General features: G+C 43.9%; 1 protein-coding gene across 1 annotated transcript in view; it reads left to right on the forward strand.

Annotated features, from left to right (window-relative positions):
* The window catches only part of NFX1 (nuclear transcription factor, X-box binding 1), a 1,119,153-nt gene that overhangs the window by 213,008 nt on the left and 887,078 nt on the right, over window positions 1-19,067 (forward strand). Inside the window, exon 3 of the mRNA XM_078687738.1 lies at window positions 12,256-12,435. Within this exon, the coding sequence (XP_078543864.1) occupies window positions 12,256-12,435 (180 nt within the window). The remainder of the gene's footprint in view (window positions 1-12,255; window positions 12,436-19,067) is intronic.

Raw genomic sequence — 19,067 nt, forward strand, 5'->3', positions numbered from 1 at the left:
GTTAAAACTGGTAGAGGTGACGGCGTTGATCTCAGGGTTCATGGAGAGGGAGGAGTCAAGGATGATTCTGAGGTTCTGAGCGTGGTCTGTAAGGGTGGGTGGGCTCCCGAGGGCGGAGGGCCACCAGGTGTTGTCCCAGGCGGAGTTGCAGGGCCCGAGGATGGGGACCTCTGTCTTCTCTGAGTTTAGCTTCAGGCAGCTGTCATTCATCCAGGCTGCCACGTTCTTCATACCTTCCTGGAAACAGAGTCAGCTGTCTTCGAGATTCTTCCTGAGCGAGAGGATGAGCTAGGTGTCGTCGGCGTAGGATACGATGCTAAGCCCATGCTGTCTGACGATGGCTGCGAGGGGGGCCATGTAGATGTTGAAGAGCGTGGGGCTGAGTGATGATCCCTGGGGGACTCTGCAGTTAATTTCCGTGGGTTTGGAGAGAAAGGGAGGGAGTTGGATCCTCTGGGTTCTGTCGTAGAGGAAGGATTGGATCCAGTTGAGGGCGGCTCCTTGTATTCCTGCGTCATGCAGTCTGGCTGCGAGAGTACGATGTGAAGCGGTGTCGAAGACTGCGGAGAGGTCTAGAAGGATAAAGGCCGCGGTGTGTCCCTGGTCAAGTAGCGTGTGGATGTCGTCTGTGGCGGCGAGGAGGGCTGTCTCGTGCTATGGTTGCTCTGGAATCCAGACTGGGAGGCATCCAGGATGGAGTTCTCTTCTGTGAAAGCGGTCAGCTGTGCGTTTACGAGTCTCTGTGACTTTGGCCGCAAATGAGTGGAGTGAGATGCCGGTAGTTTTTAGGTCCATTGGGTCGGCCAATGGTTTCTTGCGGAGGAGTTTTACCTCTGCCCGTTTCAAGTCGTCTGGGCAGATGCCTGATCTGAGGGAGATGTTGATGGTGCGTCCTAATTTGGGTGCAATGGCGGCCTTGTGGAAGATGTGCAGTGGGCAGGGGTCCGTTGGGGCTCCTGAGTGTGTTTTCTTCATGGTCGCTGTGATGGGTTCAACGGAAGCGGGATCCCAGGACGTGATGGTAGGCTTGTCGGCGGAGGAGGGTATGTGGATGGTGCTCGTCATTGGTTCGCTAAAGTTGCCGTAGAGGGCCTTGATCTTTCGATGGAAGTAAGAGCTGAGCTTGTCGCAGAGTTCCTTGGAAGGTTTGACTTCCCTTGCTTCGCAGGTGGGTTTTGCGAACTGCTCTATGACGTTGAACAGTTCTGTGGCGTTGGTCTGGACTTTGTCTCTTATGAAGGTCTGTTTTTAGTCTCTTATGTGCTTGTGGTATTCCTTGAGGGCGCTCTTGTGGTTGTTCCCTGCTTCTGTGATTTTCGATTTTGCCAGGTTTTCTCTAGGCGCCTGCAGGAGCTTCTGGCTTCTTGAAGTTCTGTAGTTAGGGGGCGTTGTTTGGCGGAGGCAGAGGGGTGCGAGCTTGTCGGCACAGCGGGAGATCCAGTGGTGAAATTCTCTGGCTGCGGCATTGGTTTTGGCCGCGACGATGGGGGGGGGGGGTTGGGGGGGGGATGTTTAGGTGCTCCTCTTTGACTTTGCTCCAGTTCCGTCGTGGCGGGCTTCGGGCTTGTTTGGGTACGCAGGTGGTGTTGAAGGTGAAGTTGATGCAGTGGTGGTCAGTCCAGAGTGGCTGGGTGGTGTGCCAGGAGCGGATGTTAGTTCTTCCTGTGAAGATGGGGTCGAGGTGTGACCTGCTCTGTGGGTGGGCGTGTTGACGAGTTGCTTTAAACCTAGGTTGGCGAGGTTGTCATGGAGAGTGGTGGAGTCGGGATCGTTGCCGTTGTTGAGGTGGAAGTTCAGGTCACTGAGTAGAATGTAGTCCGTGGAGGTGATGGCGTGGGTTGCGGTGAGCTTTGCGATGGTAGTTGTGTTATGGGGGCTAGGTCCTGGCGGTCTATAGATTGATTGAACAATGCTTCCTAGCCTTTGCATTGTAAAAATTCGACTCACAAGCTTGGTTCTAATGATTGCTACAGTCTTTATTTAGTTAAGTGTTGGAGGATACTTAGACACCAGGCGAAGGTGAGGGATGGAATAGGTTGCAGCTCCACGTACTGCAAAGAAATACATTGATATTAGAAAATAATTCTCACTAACGTGAACTACATCTGGATTTTACAAGAATTGACTGCCCAACATGCTTTGCCTGAACAGCATCATATGATGGATGGATCAAGACAATAGTAGTGTCTGATATTTATTGTTGGCCATTGCTGCTGGGCACTGTGATAGTATAATATGACTTATTTGATTTTCTTGATGAATGTTCGGAGTTCTGTCCAATATGTGGCGTTTCATAGTGCGAGTGCTGTTGTGAGAACGATGACTCCATATAATGTGGGGATAACTGTTGTGTTGATGTATGTGAGGTGTTCTGGATTATGTGTTTGAAGTTTCCATTATTTGCTTGATATGTTGCTGCTGTTTGATGTATACTTCAGTATGGAGATCTTCGAAAAGCACCTACCAGTAGCAGCGGCTCGCCTCTGAAAGCTTATCTGGATGCCATATCATAAAAGCTCAGTCCACAGAAAGACTTTGAGACATTTTCAGGCCATTTTGAGCATGATTCACTCGTCACACCTCTCTATTAAATAAAATACTAATCTGATTCCCTTGAAGTACTTTTATAAGTGAAACTCTCGACTTCCCCATCGGGACAGCCTTTACTGAACAGTAAAGTTGACCTTTAATTCTGAAAACTCATAAGTGGTGTTTCTGATGGTTTGGCTGTCTAACTGTGCGATGTCTGAGAACAGTGTGCACGACCATCTCAACTGCCAAATAAGTCCAATAAACCAATTGTATATTTATATTCTCCGTTTTTTTCATTCTTAAACTCGATTAACTTCCTTTTTCTCCATTTCTCATCGATTTATTATACTCATTTCCATTAAAAAATATTCGTAGACAGGAGTCGTTTCCGCACGACACAACTTAATTTTTTTTAAAAAGCCCAATGCATTTCGGTATACAACCTTCGTCAGGGGTATCTATAAAAAAAAAAAAATTATCAATACAACCATCAGCTTAACAATAAATTACTGATTGTGATACAAAAACAGAGCATGTAATACATTTTTGAAAAAAACTTTCTTACAAATATCCCGCATATACTTTAACGTCCTCTCACTATCGTCTATCATCATTTTCCATCAATCAAATTTACCTGGACACTCTAATCCTTATCACTCCACCCATCTTCTTTAATAATTATCAACGTTTGCCTCGACACATGAAACCCTTGCTATCCCAGAAATAATGTAACCAAGTTGCCTTTTGCCCCGTGTTGTTCTTTGAAACTATTTACTCTCACACTATTTCCCAGCGTGCTTACCGTGTCATGGTATTCTAAAAATCTCTATACACTCGGTTTCCGCTTTTCAGTGCGTTAGTGTATCATGAAATATCCCAACACATCTTTGTGCGCAGAGGCTATTGCTACTGGTTTTAACCTGCTTAATCATCTATCAACCCCTCCCACTCCCTTCCGGTGTGCGGTCACGTGTCTCAGAGTAAACAGAAAACTCTGTGTAGGATTGAGTTTTTTGCTACTATATTACCCAGAATGTTATGTGTATGAATCAATATCAACGTTTTTACTCTGCAAGCTGAATAAAATTATTCCGCATTCGGTAACTGTCACAAATAAACCAGTTGATGAGCTGATATTAAACAAGCTAGTTTCTATCATCCAAGTTTGTCATATACAAACCAACTCGAATTCAGTAATTTATATAACAATCAGTCTGGTGCTGATAAAATATTCATGATGGTTACTGGGAAGCAGAACTCCTGTGCTGAAAATCATTGCTTGTGTATAATGAATGTTCAAACTATATCCAATAATCAACCATTAGTTTCTCCTTTTATTTAGTCCACGGTGCATCCCAACAGTAGGGCGGATTTTTCATAAAATGTACAAAACGGTGGTGAGATGCACTCCGATTATTCCATTTTAAACCATGTTTTACTGTTCCAAACTCTATAGGCGTGCACGCTGGATCCGCGCTCCGCCCACTTGCGCTTGCAAAATCAGACGAACACATGGGGGACCTTTCCAGATCCCGCTCCAGCTGCACAGCCATCTCTACTGCCAAATAAGTCCAATAAACCAATTGTATATTTATATTCTCCGTTTTTTTTCATTCTTAAACTCGATTAACTTCCTTTTTCTCCATTTCTCATTGATTTATTATACTCATTTCCATTCAAAAATATTCGTAGACAGGAGTCGTTTCCGCACGACACAACTTTATTTTTTTTAAAAAAGCCCAATGCATTTCGGTATACAACCTTCGTCAGGGGTATCTATAAAAAAAATGTATCAATACAACCATCAGCTTAACAATAAATTACTGATTGTGATACAAAAACAGCATGTAATACATTTTTGAAAAAAACTTTCTTACAAATATCCCGCATATACTTTAATAAACATCCTCTCACTATCGACTATCATCATTTTCCATCAATCAAATTTACCTGGACACTCTAATCCTTATCACTCCACCCATCTTCTGTAATTATCAACGTTTGCCTCGACACATGAAACCCTTGCTATCCCAGAAATAATGTAACCAAGTTGCCTTTTGCCCCCGTGTTGTTCTTTGAAACTATTTACTCTCACACTTTTTCCCAGCGTGCTTACCGTGTCATGGTATTCTAAAAATCTCTATACACTCGGTTTCCGCTTTTCAGTGCGTTAGTGTATCGTGAAATATCCCAACACATCTTTGTGCGCAGAGGCTATTCCTGCTGGTTTTAACCTGCTTAATCATCTATCAACCCCTCCCACTCCCCTCCGGTGTGCGGTCACGTGTCTCAGAGTAAACAGAAAACTCTGTGTAGGATAGTTTTTTGATACTATATTACCCAGAATGCTATGTGTATGAATCAATATCAACGTTTTTACACTGCAAAACTGAATAAAATTATTCCGCATTCGGTAACTGTCACAAATAAACCAGTTGATGAGCTGATATTAAACATGCTAGTTTCTATCATCAGCATGTTTAATATCCGCTCATCAACTGGTTTATTTGTGACAGTTACCGAATGCGGAATAATTTTATTCAGCTTGCAGTGTAAAAACGTTGATATTGATTCATACACATAGCATTCTGGGTAATATAGTAGCAAAAAACCCAATCCTACACAGAGTTTTCTGTTTACACTGAGACACGTGACCGCACACCGGAGGGGAGTGGGAGGGGTTGATAGATGATTAAGCAGGTTAAAACCAGTAGCAATAGCCTCTGCGCACAAAGATGTGTTGGGATATTTCACGATACACTAACGCACTGAAAAGCGGAAACCGTGGGTATAGAGATTTTTAGAATACCATGACACGGTAAGCATGCTGGGAAATAGTGTGAGAGTAAATAGTTTCAAAGAACAACACGGGGGCAAAAGGCAACTTGGTTACATTATTTCTGGGATAGCAAGGGTTTCATGTGTCGAGGCAAGCGTTGATAATTACAGAAGATGGGTGGAGTGATAAGCATTAGAGTGTCCAGGTAAATTTGATTGATGGAAAATGATGATAGTCGATAGTGAGAGGATGTTAAAGTATATGCGGGATATTTGTAAGAAAGTTTTTTTCAAAAATGTATTACATGCTCTGTTTTTGTATCACAATCAGTAATTTATTGTTAAGCTGATGGTTGTATTGCTAAAAATTTTTTTATAGATACCCCTGACGAAGGTTGTATACCGAAATGCATTGGGCTTTTTAAAAAAAATAGTCGTGTCGTGCGGAAACGACTCCTGTCCACGAATATTTTTGAATGGAAATGAGTATAATAAATCAATGAGAAATGGAGAAAAAGGAAGTTAATCGAGTTTAAGAATGAAAAAAACGGAGAATATAAATATACAATTGGTTTATTGGACTTATTTGGCAGTAGAGATGGCTGTGCAGCTGGAGTGGGATCTGGAAAGGTCCCCCATGTGTTCGTCTGATTTTGCAAGCGCAAGTGGGCGGAGCGCGGATCCAGCGTGCACTCCTATAGAGTTTGGAACAGTAAAGTATGGTTTAAAATGGAATAATCGGAGTGCATCTCACCACCGTTTTGTACATTTTGAGAACAGTGTGCAGCATTAAGGATATATACCTGCATGAGAACTTTATATGTTATTGACATGAATCGGGAGAACGTAGTTTGTGGAGGTGTTAGAAATCTACATGGCACTGAGCTCCATTGGCAAGGTTGGATAACCACGGCCTATTTATTTATTTTAGGTATTTGATCTAGAGCAAACCTAGCCCCAAGTAGCTGTGGTGCACTTAAAGACTTTTTAGGTCTCGCCTAGGCAGCGCATGCACTCTCTTCGAGACATGCTGTTTTGAGGTATAGACTTGAAGCTCTGCCCACTTTGCCCACTTTCCACCCATCTTTTTAATTGGCTCCTGTCACTGTCCGTTGTAAATGGTGGCTTTTTATTGTTCAATAGGCTTAGTAATCCCTCCTTAGTACCGCCTTTTCACTTTGTGTGGTACTTTGTAAATACAGCCTCGGAGCGCGATTTTGTTAAATGTGGTTCTCCTGCCTGCTGTTGCAGGCAGGACATGCTCTCCCCTAAAGCTTTCCTTTTTTTTATTTTCATGTATCCAGCGCGACACACTTCAGCTGATATCATGGCGGCCGCACCTTTCTTTTGTTATTTGCGGCACAGAATGTGACTGGTTTTTTTTTCTACTTATTAACTTTTGTTATAATGTCAGCACCCATAATTTAGCTTTTAACATCTTAAGCTAAAGCGCACACATCTTTTTTCTATTTCTTTACTTTTGAAGCAATTGTGGCACCCGCACTATAACTTAAGATGTTTAACATCAAAGCGTGGGTGCCGCAATTGTAACAAAAGTAAAACATTTTTTGAAAAAGGTGCCTTTTTCCCCATTTGTTATCATTTGTTATTCAATTGCGGCACTTAATAATAGCAACGCAAACAGCCTAAACTTTCAGTAATGCGAGACCTATTGCATTGCAAATGCTTATTTTTATTGTAACAGAGCATCTCAAAGATGACGTGCTTTACAGACCAGCATGTCGTGGGAATAGGTGTGGCAACATAATTAGGGCAGTGCACTCTACAGTGTTTTACTGATTTTTTTTTATTTTTTTATCTACTGCCATTTTTTATCCAGCAAGATACTCCTAATTGCATTAATCCACCCAGGTTTCCAGTTTGATACACGGAGAGGTAGTGATTTAACTGATCTTCAGTTAAGTGCAAAATCTAGGTTTATACCTCAGGGTCACACTAAACATGTAAAGGAAACATTTGTTCTGATCAGACAGGCCAGACAGCCATTTACTGACAATATGAGACAGATTTTACAATAGAAGATGCACTGTCATGTTTTGTTGATATTTTCCCATTCTCAGCTTTTGGGTATTTCTACCACCTGGTGGAGGGACCTCAAACTGTCTCAATAGGTGTTTAATAAAGATTGTCAGCATGCCAGTAGGTACGCATGCATATGCTATATGTGACATGCTCTAACCCTGCATGAAAGCTTGCCGCTTGCCTTCCCCAATTTACTTTTTCTGGCCAGCAGTATAGAATATAACTTACTTTTCTCGTCTTCACCATATTTTAGGTGGACCAATCCCATTTTTATGGGTCACCTACTAGACAACAAATGAGTGGTCTGTGGCAAGACGTATTGTTCGTTTAAGAGGCCTACAATTAACATGAGTTAATTGTATTGTCATTCACATTTACTTGCTTATTATTCATCAGCATGTGTGGGCTTTTCTTCAGCTTAATGTGTTTGTCCTGCCCGGGAGCATGGACGTGTTACTTACCTTGCTTTCTTTTCCAGGTGCTAGCTACTTTTTTGCCTTTTGTTCAAGCACTGTACAAGAATGCATGGGTTTTCCAGCTGTCTCCTTAGTGTGCCTTTTTCCCCTGCAATGCTCGTTTGCCCGTGTGTAGACCCTTATGATGCCTACTATCTTTCTATTGTAGACATTCTTGGACTTCTTAAAAATGGTGATGGAACCATAATGAGTGAATGTGTTTAAGGGCTGCATTGACCCAGTTTATTTTTCCTGCAGGGATCCGTGCTCAAGATAGGGACTTAGTTAACATAATGTTAATAGAGGATGTACAAGGGCTTAGAAATCCAACCTTAAAGCTAAAAGTAAGCTTGCATTACGTCAGTGACCATGCCACTTTGTGGCTACAATGATAAACAGAAGTTACAAACTTTAAAAACCAAACCACTGCAATGTTTGGCATCTATATCTGGGATTACTGTTGCCAATTCATGATTTACATGACTTATAGAAACTGCTACAAATAGTGCTGCTGTCTGCAAATCCGGACGCAGGCTTGTGCTATTGAAATTGTATGGTCAAAGATGCATGAGATTTTTCTGACCTACTGTTATGTGACTTTGGACCTATTCGTCGGTTGCAGACACCTGTGACGTGATTGTGCTCTCTCACAATTCCTTCCACACAACGATCTTCCTGTTTTGGAGACATGATTGAAAACACTTCCATGGGACTAATTTACCCACTAGTCTATGCTGGCAGCGGCTACCTCTCTGGCCAAATACGAGCTCAGTGTACAGATTAATTCAGGCAACACCTGGGTGCTACTGGGGTACCATTTAAATGATTAAGATCTGAATCATGGTCTTCATTACACACAACTGTGAAACATGCAGAGGCTAAATAAACAGCTTATTGACTGAACACACCATCGCTTTTGGGCCTTCAGATTTAAGAGTTGTATACAAGGGCTGCTGAAGGTGGCTCACTTTTTCCTTTTCTGCTGTTCCTGATGACGGCTCCTGTAGATGCCATCAAAACTGCATCTCAAGGACTACCTCCTTCTGAGATTTATACTGGGGAATTCTACAACAGGAAGCTAGATGCGCACTCTTGCAAACAAATGAAGTTATGCAATGCCATCACCAACCCCTCATACTTGAATGAAAGATCTTTCTCACGTTTTTTCTGTATGTGCATTGAAGGGTGCTAACTAAGAGCATGCTAGACTTAACTACAGTTTACTGCTGGATTCTGCAGACCAAGAACCTTATACATAAGTATATGCCTCGTGCATATTTCACATGAAGGTGCTTACCGTCTTTCCCACACCCCTTCTGTTTCTCCACCCATCATTGTTGTACATGGGGACTACCCTCTTGGCGAATCCTGTCTCATAACCTAGTTTCTATCCTTACCTTAGACACCAAGCTGCCCTCTCAGCCTCCCCCTTCCCTCTAGTGGTCCATTCCATTCTCTGATAGTTTTTTTTTTTTACTTGTGCCCTACTTTGCACAAGTTTGGCAGTCTGCCAAGACCACAAAATGTATTCCTTTGTGCTTACTTCAATATTCTGTGGTCTGATGAAACATTTTCTGTCTGCGAAAGCCATTGCTATAACTTTACCTGTGACTAATGAGAAGTTAGTCTGCTCTTCAAAAAATAGTTCTCCTAACATGATTGAGAACACACGTGTAAGGAAATGCCTCTTTTTGCATGACCACCCCCAAAGTTTTAGACTGATGCCACTAGTTGTTCGACTCAGAGTGCACTGAAGCCTGCTAACCAGACCTCCGTGCCAGTGTTCTAACCCCTTACAAAGTGTATGTTGAGTTGGTCATTCCCACCTGGCATAAGTAAACGTACTTATAAGTCCCTAGTATGTGGTCCCAAGGTTACCCAGGGCCTGTAAGTTCGTGTATCCCCTGGGCTGCAGCACTGGTTGTGCCACCCTGAGTGTGACAAACTACAAAATGGCTCCCATCCTGCTACTGTATCCTGGAAGAGCCGCTTTAAACTGCTATTTTGACGTTGCCATTTAAACCAATGCAAAAGCCCACATATCACTTACCAATATATATGTCTCCACTAAGGTAGGCCTGTCGAGCCCTAAGGCAGGGAGTTATATGTTGTTCAGTGGGACACATGTACTTCTTATTTTTTAACAGTAAAAACAGCTGTTTTTCCTTGGGGAAGACTCGTAGCCCCATTGGCCAGTACAAGGTTACAGGCTGACATCTCAGCCTTCTAACTTCTAAATAAGACTTCTAAAAATAGTACTTCAGGTTATCAAATCAAATTATTAGTGGAATTGAGCCCAGCTTAATTCCCAGGTCGAATATAATGTCACTTTTAAATAAAGACAACTTTTAGAAGGTTGCCATTCTGTTTCCCAGTTTTCCCAGTGGCCACTCATAGTTGCTGGCCACCAGACAGCCTTCTGCCCTCCTGGGGAGTGGTGTCAACGACTCATCAGCCTTAGAGCAATAGAGGCATGCCGCAGAGGAAACACACAGGGCCAAACAGGGTATTGGCCTAAAAGGCGAGCTTCAAAGGAGAAGCTGCCTTTGAAGGGCAAATGGCAACCACTCTTGAAAGGGGCTTCCCCTTTGTTCAGGTAGACAGGCTGGCGGCAGGAACAGAGAGGGGAAACCAATTGGCAAACCATTTTTCTGTGGGCGTGTAGCCTGCAGGTAGCCACTTCTTGAGGGTGAGCTGCCAAGTTCCTCACATCGAAGGAAGGGTTCGGACAACTTGAGAGTAAGAAGAATAGTGGACTCTGGGATTGGGAGAGTATGTGGCCTAACGGCTAGAGCGGTTTTCCTCGAATCTGGGGAACCCGGGTGCGAGTTTTGGCAGGGACGCTCAACATCCTGTGACTCTGTGCAAATCACTTAATCTCCCAGTTTCTAACAAAATGAATGTGTCTGTTTGTAATACAACTGGTGCTCATGTAAAGTGCTCTTATACCTTCGGGTCAAGTTTGTGCTAAATAAAACTGAAAAAAAATAATAATAAATAGATTCCGTGCATAGCTGGAAGTCATCATAAGTTGGGTATGATCCAGCTAGCCCATTGGCTAATGACTGCAGCATTCCCACAGAGCACTTTCTGGGCCTAAATGACATTATATGTTTCAAAAAAGGGGTAACTGTTTTTGATAAGGCACAAAGGCGTGCCAGGAGAAGAGAGACAGAGCTGTTAGGTTCTAAACCAGATAATAGAGGACAGTCAACAAGACTACTTTTTGTTGCACTCACACATCCCTGGGGATGTCATGGTACACTATTGGGCAGGTGCTCCTCGTCGGGCCGGCGCTGCAATGCCCTATGGGTCCCCCAAAGGGTCACTTTATCAGAGATCTTTTGGTTTTTCTTGACGTTTAATGTGTGTGAGAGTGTTCTACTGTGGTAGTGAAGAGTGGGTGTAAAAACTAAGTAAAAGTGGCTAGGATATATCACATTAAGTTTAATGGAAGGACTCCCCTGTCAGATTAAAAAAAACAGAAGGTAAGTGTTACTATGGGGATAATTATGTCCTCTAGTAGCCAGGAAAAGAGGTCAACATGTTTTGTGCTTAAGTTGTCAAAATGATCCTTGACGTTTCGTCAGGACCAGAAAGCTGTTAGGGAGGTGAAAAGCCAGCCCCACTTGTGTTTAATATCACTGTTGGTTTGACCTATTAGATAAGCAAGTCATACTTCATGGAATAACGTATGGTGAAACAAACCGTTTCTGGGTTATTGTTGAGTGCGCTCCTCGCAGCACCTACCCTTGCCCGTACGTGTCCGGGTACGTGAATCCATGAAGTATGACTTGCGTATCGACTAGGTACAACCAACAGTGATAATAACCACAAGTGGGCACCTCATAATCTCTTCATTGGCTGTTTGTTGCTGCCAGGATTTGCACAGAACTTGCCTGACTCATAATAAAACACTTTCACTCCCTGGCCTATTTGCCCACCTAGTTGTCCCCATACAAGCCTGTTTGCTTACTCCTAAGCTCATATCAACTCCTTCTTAACATTCCTGCCTTCCGTTTCAATTTCAGAGAGGCTCCTGATCTCTTCTGAATGTCTTTTCATATTTAAAAAAATAGTTTAATATTCTTTTTCTTCATCAGTTTGTTTGTTTTAGATTAGCACCTTGCTTCCTACTTATATTGACTAGTCTAGCTTCTTGCTGGGTCCCAAACTCAAGTGAGACAAATGTAAATGCAGAGGTCAAACTATCGCGTTCAACTGAAATGTCAGAGCCTGGCATGGTTTTCAGTGGAATGCAAGTAGACATTGTCCTAACCAAGTTTAAAAAGTACATCACTGAGGTAGGTAGGACTTTAATCCTGCCCGTGCCCCATTTTCTCAGCAAATGTGTCCAAAAGCTTCATATTGAATTCTTGAATCAGTAAATGCAGTTGTTGTCTTGTTTTCTTTTTAATTTGTTACATATATTGTTTCTGTTTTTCAGGATCTCTGATAGAACAACTGACTGCAGAGAAATATGAATGCATGGTTTGCTGTGAGGTGGTCCGTGTAATGGCTCCAGTCTGGAGTTGCCAAAGCTGTTATCATGTATTCCATCTTAACTGCATTAAAAAGTGGGCAAGGTCACCAGCATCCCAGGCTGAAGGGCTCTTATCTGGTGCAGGTAAGCATGCAAATAATCATTTTAATACACTCAGTGATTTATTTTGAGGCAAGCTCTGAATGTATTCTTACATACTCAATAGTGTGATAGGAGGTTTTGCTTGGTTCTAAGCATGTTCAGTCTTCCTCCACCAGTTTTTTTTGGGTTCCCCTTTAAGGTCTGTGGCTCCGTTAATAACCTAGCCTTTATATGGAATTCCGTTATGAATAAGCTCTCACAACACTAAAGTTTCAGAATCGGCAAACTCCATGGTCAATTTGGTGCCTTTCCCATGGACGGTCATAAGGTAGATGTAAAAAATGTAATTATTTCAAATCCACTGGGAGACCTTCTGGTGTCGCGTCCCTAGGCGTATTGATATTTTTGGTTATTTATATCTGGGAGTGGTGCCATACTACTGCAGAGATTCTCTGAAAGTGGTAAAGTTAGAAAAGGTAATCTAAAGATTAGAAAGGCCTTGCACGCTGAGCATGCTGCTGATTAGGTGTGGTGTGCTGCTGCTGCTGTGTTTTCTCTTGACGCTGTTGTCTTATACAGTGGTCTATGTCTGCCGTCTCCCATTCTACATACTAAACTGCTTCCTACTTATGTGTAACGATTGATTAAGGAAGATATCTTGCATAGTATAAGTTATATTCTTCTTAAAGTCCTTCTTTAGAGTGGAAGTGGAGGGATGCAGCAGAAGTAACCGAAAGACTAAGAGAGGAGAATATATGCATAGTGGAGGAGCTAGAGGAAGTTGACCTCTATTCATTCATGAAGGCACATTTAGTAGCTGCCCTATTGCCACAATAAAGTGGTAGTATACCGTTGCAGGCGGTTTTATTGAGATTTCTAATTTTCCACCTGTATGTTTGCTGTTTTCAGCACCTTTATTTCTACAAACGTCTATCACTGTAGAACCTCTATACGAACATTTACCAATTTAACACTGAGCATCTCTGCACTGTCTTGACTGCATAGATGTTTCTGGCTTGTCCAAATGAATTAAAAGAAGCACTTTGGAGTGCAGGCATTAATAGCAGAGTTTTGTAGGTATTTGTTTTTAGAGGTGATAGTATCAGTAAGATTTACCTCGTGGTACTGTGGCAGCTGTGTCTGGCAGGCCTGTCATTGCTATGCACCCTAAATCTCACCAGGGTGCTGTTTTATTTAGTGCACCAAGATGAGGTGCCTCTGTTGGTGAAACATTTTTTTAATGCAGGTTGCAAGATGTCTGTTGAACATTCCACATGAAGAAATTAGACTTAAAATTTGAGAAGGTGCATAACTTAAATATCCCCTTCAATACGGTCCTTCAGTGTACTTTGCACATCTTGTGGAAGTGTTGGGGGTTATGTTGACAACGTGCTGAATACATGGGGGGGGCGTTTGTGATCTGTTTGTGAAAGATTGAACATGCTGTGACTTAATTTCTGTGGTGCTGCCATGTTACCATTAGGTGATACAGTTCCACTACATCAACACTTCAAAATGTAGCACTATTTAGACACTACCACGTTGACATGATACAACAGTGGTTCCAGTGCTACTGTTAAATCGCACGTTAAGGGGGGCTTACGTTAGGAGTTAGCCCGTGTGGCTCTTTAGTACCTATGTTGTGGCTAAATTGTGTGCCGATTTAATTAGAAAGGAATGTGGTTGCAAATGAGGCTGTAAAATATAACCACTGTGTTGGCTGCAGAGACTGCCATATCATTGTACTACATGCATGAACATACTGTTCATCTGGATCATAGTTATATTGTGGTTCGTAGTTCTTATCATTGATTAGAATATGTAAAGTTATTTGCGTGGATGGCTGTAGGAAAGTAGAATCTGCTTCTTATGGTTACCCCCACTTTTTGCTTGATGTTACACTGTTTTGACTTGTCTGCCTGGGATCTTTCTAATCAGGACCCCAATCTATCTGCTTTCTCCCTAAAATGTTATGTCATGTTCCTAGGTATAATCCAGATTGGATACTGGGGTACTCTTGTCAGTCCCTAGTATATGTTTTTTTTTTTAAAAACAGATTTTATTGGCACTTGGTACATATAAGATTCACTGAAGCGGTTCGTATATCAAATATCAAACATCTGTTTCATAGTCTACATTAAATTACTCTTACATTCTTCCTATGTCAATATCTGTTCAGGGTAGATTATTCAACAAGTTCCACCAGTTCTAATTCCCAGTCCCCCCATCTCTCCCCCCTAAAGGAGTTGCTTAATTTCCAGTTGTATGTGTCAACAGTGTATGCTACTTCTTCATCTTTCTGTGCTCTCCTTCTGTGGGGCGATGCGTGGTAAGTGGGCGCGAGTGGGGGAAAGAGGGGTTTTTTGCAACTCTCGCCATGTCTTAGGTCCTTTACATCCCTTGTATGCCTAGTGTCCCCATTTCATTGTCCCTGTCCTGCGGTTGGCGAATTCGGCTGGTCATCTGTTTCATCTAGGTCTCGTGTTTGCAGGTCATTCACTCGGTTCCCCGTGGCTTTCGCTATTTCTAGGTTCCCTACGCCTCTGTTCGCTGTGCGCAGTAAGATTCTGTGTTCGGCAGCTGCCCATTTCTCCATTTCCATTCTCAAGTTCCCTATTTGGGGGCCCTCTTACGAACTTCCAATTCTTCGTGATTTCCCTTTTCGCAAGTACAAATGTTAAGTCTTGGAATCTCCCAGTAACCTTTGTCTTGGTTGTGTGCGTGATTTCCTTATCTATGACGCTCTCAGCAGTCGTTAGTACCTCGTCCCAGAATTCCCTCAAGCCTGGGCAGTCCCACAACATGTGAAGAATGTGTGCCTCCCTGTTCCCGCATCGTTGGCATGCCTCTTCCTCTGTTTGGAAGTAGCGTCTGATTCTGGCCGGTGTGAAGTACGCCCTATTAAGTACATAGTAGTTTATGAGCTTGAACCTAGTGTTTCCAGAGACTTTTAATGTGTGTTCCACAATAGCATCCCAGTCTTTTGCTACAATTGGTACCCCTAAGTCTTCTTCCCATTGTGCTCTCAATCTCTCCATGGGCCTCCGAAAACCCCGTCTGATGGCTCCATATATGCCGGAGACTGTTTTTATCCTACCTGCAGAAAGGACTATATATCTACAGCAATCTAACACTCTAGGTTCTGTCACCCCGTAGTCCAGTGTATTCGGAATGCTGCAGTAACAGCTATATGTAGTAGGAAATGTCCCTGCAGGAGGTTAAACTATCAGTCCCTAGTATATGGTATACATGTACCCAGGGCATAGGTACCCAGAGGCCTCCGATGGGCTGAAGCATGAATTATGCCACCCATGAGAGGCCACGCAAAATGGAACTACAGGCCTGCCATTGCAGTCTGTGTAAGATGGTGCATGCACCACTTACCTTAGATATAGGTTTACCATATCTATAGGTCATTACACTCAAAACCTATAAGTCACCCCTCTAGCAGGCCTTAACAATCCTGAAGGCAGGGTGCTAGGTTTTAAATGAGAGGTTGCCCTTGCATGAGCAGAGCACCCCTGCAGCCTTCGGAGACCATTCTTCTGGGTGGTCGGTAACGCAGCCATACATATAGGTAGAGGTGCATTATATGCTCGTGTAAAATGCTATCTCAAACGGCTGCAACAAACCACGTCCTGTTTAGTATCAAACACCTTGGAATCATACTGTTAACCGGTGTGGGAGGTATGATTCCACCCTTCAGAAGCAGGCTTCGTGGGGTCCCTGGTCCTCCCGGTACCAGCCTTCTTGACCCAGACAGCACAAAATGTTTGCTGTCGACCAGACACATTTCTGCCCTCCTGCTGCTGAGCCAAGCGCGAGCAGAGGAAGGCAGCACAATAGGCATCCTGTCACCGGGAGGTGTGACCACATCCCAGACAGGATTTAGTGTATTGGAGGTGGGTGGGTGCAATTCCAAAGTGCCTGAAAGTCTGCCCGAGGGGCACATTTGGGGTCCCTCTGCATAGTCCAGTTCAAACCAGTCCTGGGAACTGCTGGCTCCTGCTCTGGCGCAAAACTGGAAAAAGGACAATGGGAGTAACCTCCTCACAGTCCTGACCCTCCCCTTGGAGGGTCCCCTGAATCTGTCCAACCCTCTCTCGGGAGGGTCCCCTGAATCTGTCCTACCCTCTCCCGTTGGTACAAAAGGGCTTACCTGGCTGTAGGACCCTAAATTTGACGTGGACAAGATTCGGATCAAGAAACCACTGACCTTCGACCGTCTGGACACTCTGGACTTCGACTGGGCTTGACTTCGTCTCCCTCTCCGTCCAAAGCATCGCTTGTGCCCATGCTCCATACAGGTTCCGTGCAGGACCTGTAGAGCATCAATGATAACTGAAGTATCTCCCTTGGGGTGAAGGAGGCACTCCCCTGCATTTGCAGGCACCGTAACTAACGCATCTGACCGGTATGCTGATCCTGAGCTCCTGTGGAGTCCGAAGGCTCCAGCAACACAGGAGGTGGGTTCTTATGTTCCTTGAGGTCGAGCTGCCCTCTCACCAAGTTTGAGACCAATATCCCTCGTGGGGACCGCATAACCCGAACCCCTGTGCACTGCATACTTTTGCAAGTGCATATGTTTGTTGGCGTTCCCCAGGTAAGTGCACTGGGCTATCGATAGCCCCAATCTCTGCGTACATTTCGTACAAAGGACTTCAGCCTCCTCGCACTCTGTGTCCAGCAAGCTGTGACTTAGTGAAACTACTAGAGGTCCCGTTGCGGCTCCTGTGCCTTCGGCCTGTGGGTCTACTTGAGGGACAACACTTCTTTTCTTGGGCTTCCCTGGTTGCTCCAGGCCTGCCCTGACTCCTCTTGCTGTGGGCAGTCCTCTGGTCCTTGCTGGGCCGGACCGTAACCTACTTTGACCTTCTTCGTGGGTTGCCGTTGCCAAGGCTTGTTGGTGCTCCCGCCGGACAACGACCCCCTCTGCACTCCACATCCTTCATGGGACAGCTCATATCCAGCTCCTGGTCATACTCAACATCTTCTGGTCCTTGCAGCGGTAGATTCAATGTCTCCATCTTCACACCTGAAGCACCCGACATTGGTGGGCATTAGTCTACCAAGCCCCTGGTCACTCCTGAGTGACCCAGACTCTGTCCCATCTGCTTTCAGGTTCCTTCCATCTAGAATCCACCTGTGAGTTCCACACAACACTTTTCTTCTTTCCAGCAGTGGCATTTCTTTGAAGGCTCCCATTGAGAACGACTGCGGTTTCTGACGCCACTTCAGTCCTATGCACCCGACTTCCCTGGGATAGATAACTCTTGTTCTTCAGTATCCACGGGTGGGGTGTTTCACCAACCTTCTATGTTCCAAAGGGTTTCCTTGTAATCCACTGGGTAGGGTCCATAAACTTTAAAACTGCAACCGCAACTCTCCCATTGATTTGTTCGTAGCACGCAGTTGTGTTCACACGCTGCACCCGTCCTCCGTGGGGCCCCTCCTTACTCACCTTAGGTGGTTCCTTCGGGTCCCAGCAATTGTACATCCTCTAGACACTGTCTTGACTTGAGTCGTGATTCTTATACCACTATTTTAGTATATGGTTTGGTCTACCCCTGGAGCCCACTGTGTATTAGTGCTATTTACAATTGTTTCTGAGCTACAGTATTGTGTGCCTTGTGTTTATCTGCGTGTAGCAGATACTGCGAGGTATTTAAGGTGTGTTATAATAATAATAAATACATATTTTATAACTACTGTGTGGTTCTCCTTTAATTTAACCAACACTATAAGGTTGCATTCTGGTAAAACAAGCTGCTTAACATTCCTTCAAGACTAAGCCTGAAGGCTGCTCTCCACAGCTACCAGTTGGATAGCTTTCTAAGGTTATCTCTAACCTCTTAAATCACCATAAGGGTTGTTTGGACTGGTGCAAGGTGCCCACTTTAATTAGTGAACATCATATACCAGGCCACCTTCTCACATTGGTGTACAGCGGTTGGGATTCAAGCCTGCATTGTTGTACCAGATAAATCTTTGTAGTGATTAGATGAAAACCACTAAGTTCTAGGTACATATAATACTAGCTTAGAATAAGTAAGTTCTACTGAACTTAGGGTTGGGTAAGTCAAGGGTCTAGCACACCCTTTCTCCAACCTCAGAGAGTTTAGTTCCGACTAGGTTAGGTAGGTGCAACACCTCACCACACTTAGTATGTCTTCTAAAAAGAGATGTCATTGGCTCTCTGCCCTCTAGATACAGTGAACTTTCATTCCAAGAATTGAAAACCCTGTGTGCCTCTCGGAAGCTGATGACAGGGAGAAATGCCAACACCCAACACCTCATAGAGGCCTTACTTCTTGATGACCTTAGGAAGATCCCTCGGTCAGATGAACAGGAGAAAGTGGATGGGGCAGGGAATGAGGACAGGCCAGGAGGTGACATCTTTTATGTCCTAGACTCAAACCCTGGCCATGAGGAACAAAATGGTTCCCACCTGGACAACTCAGATCTTCAGGGAAATACTGAAGAAGAAGGCCAAGATGGCCCCCTCTTCACCCCTCCTGGAAGAGTGCAGAGTTTACCACGGAGATCTAGATTTCCCTCTGCAGAATCTCATCACTCAGAACAGTCTGTCGGGACCTCTGTATCTAGAAAGAGGGACCACTCTTATGACAGGGAGTACCAATTTCTGGAACTTGAGAAAGCTAAGCTTAGGCTTT

Source organism: Lissotriton helveticus, chromosome 4_1 (assembly GCF_964261635.1).
Source record: "Lissotriton helveticus chromosome 4_1, aLisHel1.1, whole genome shotgun sequence".
Lineage (NCBI taxonomy): Eukaryota > Metazoa > Chordata > Amphibia > Caudata > Salamandridae > Lissotriton > Lissotriton helveticus.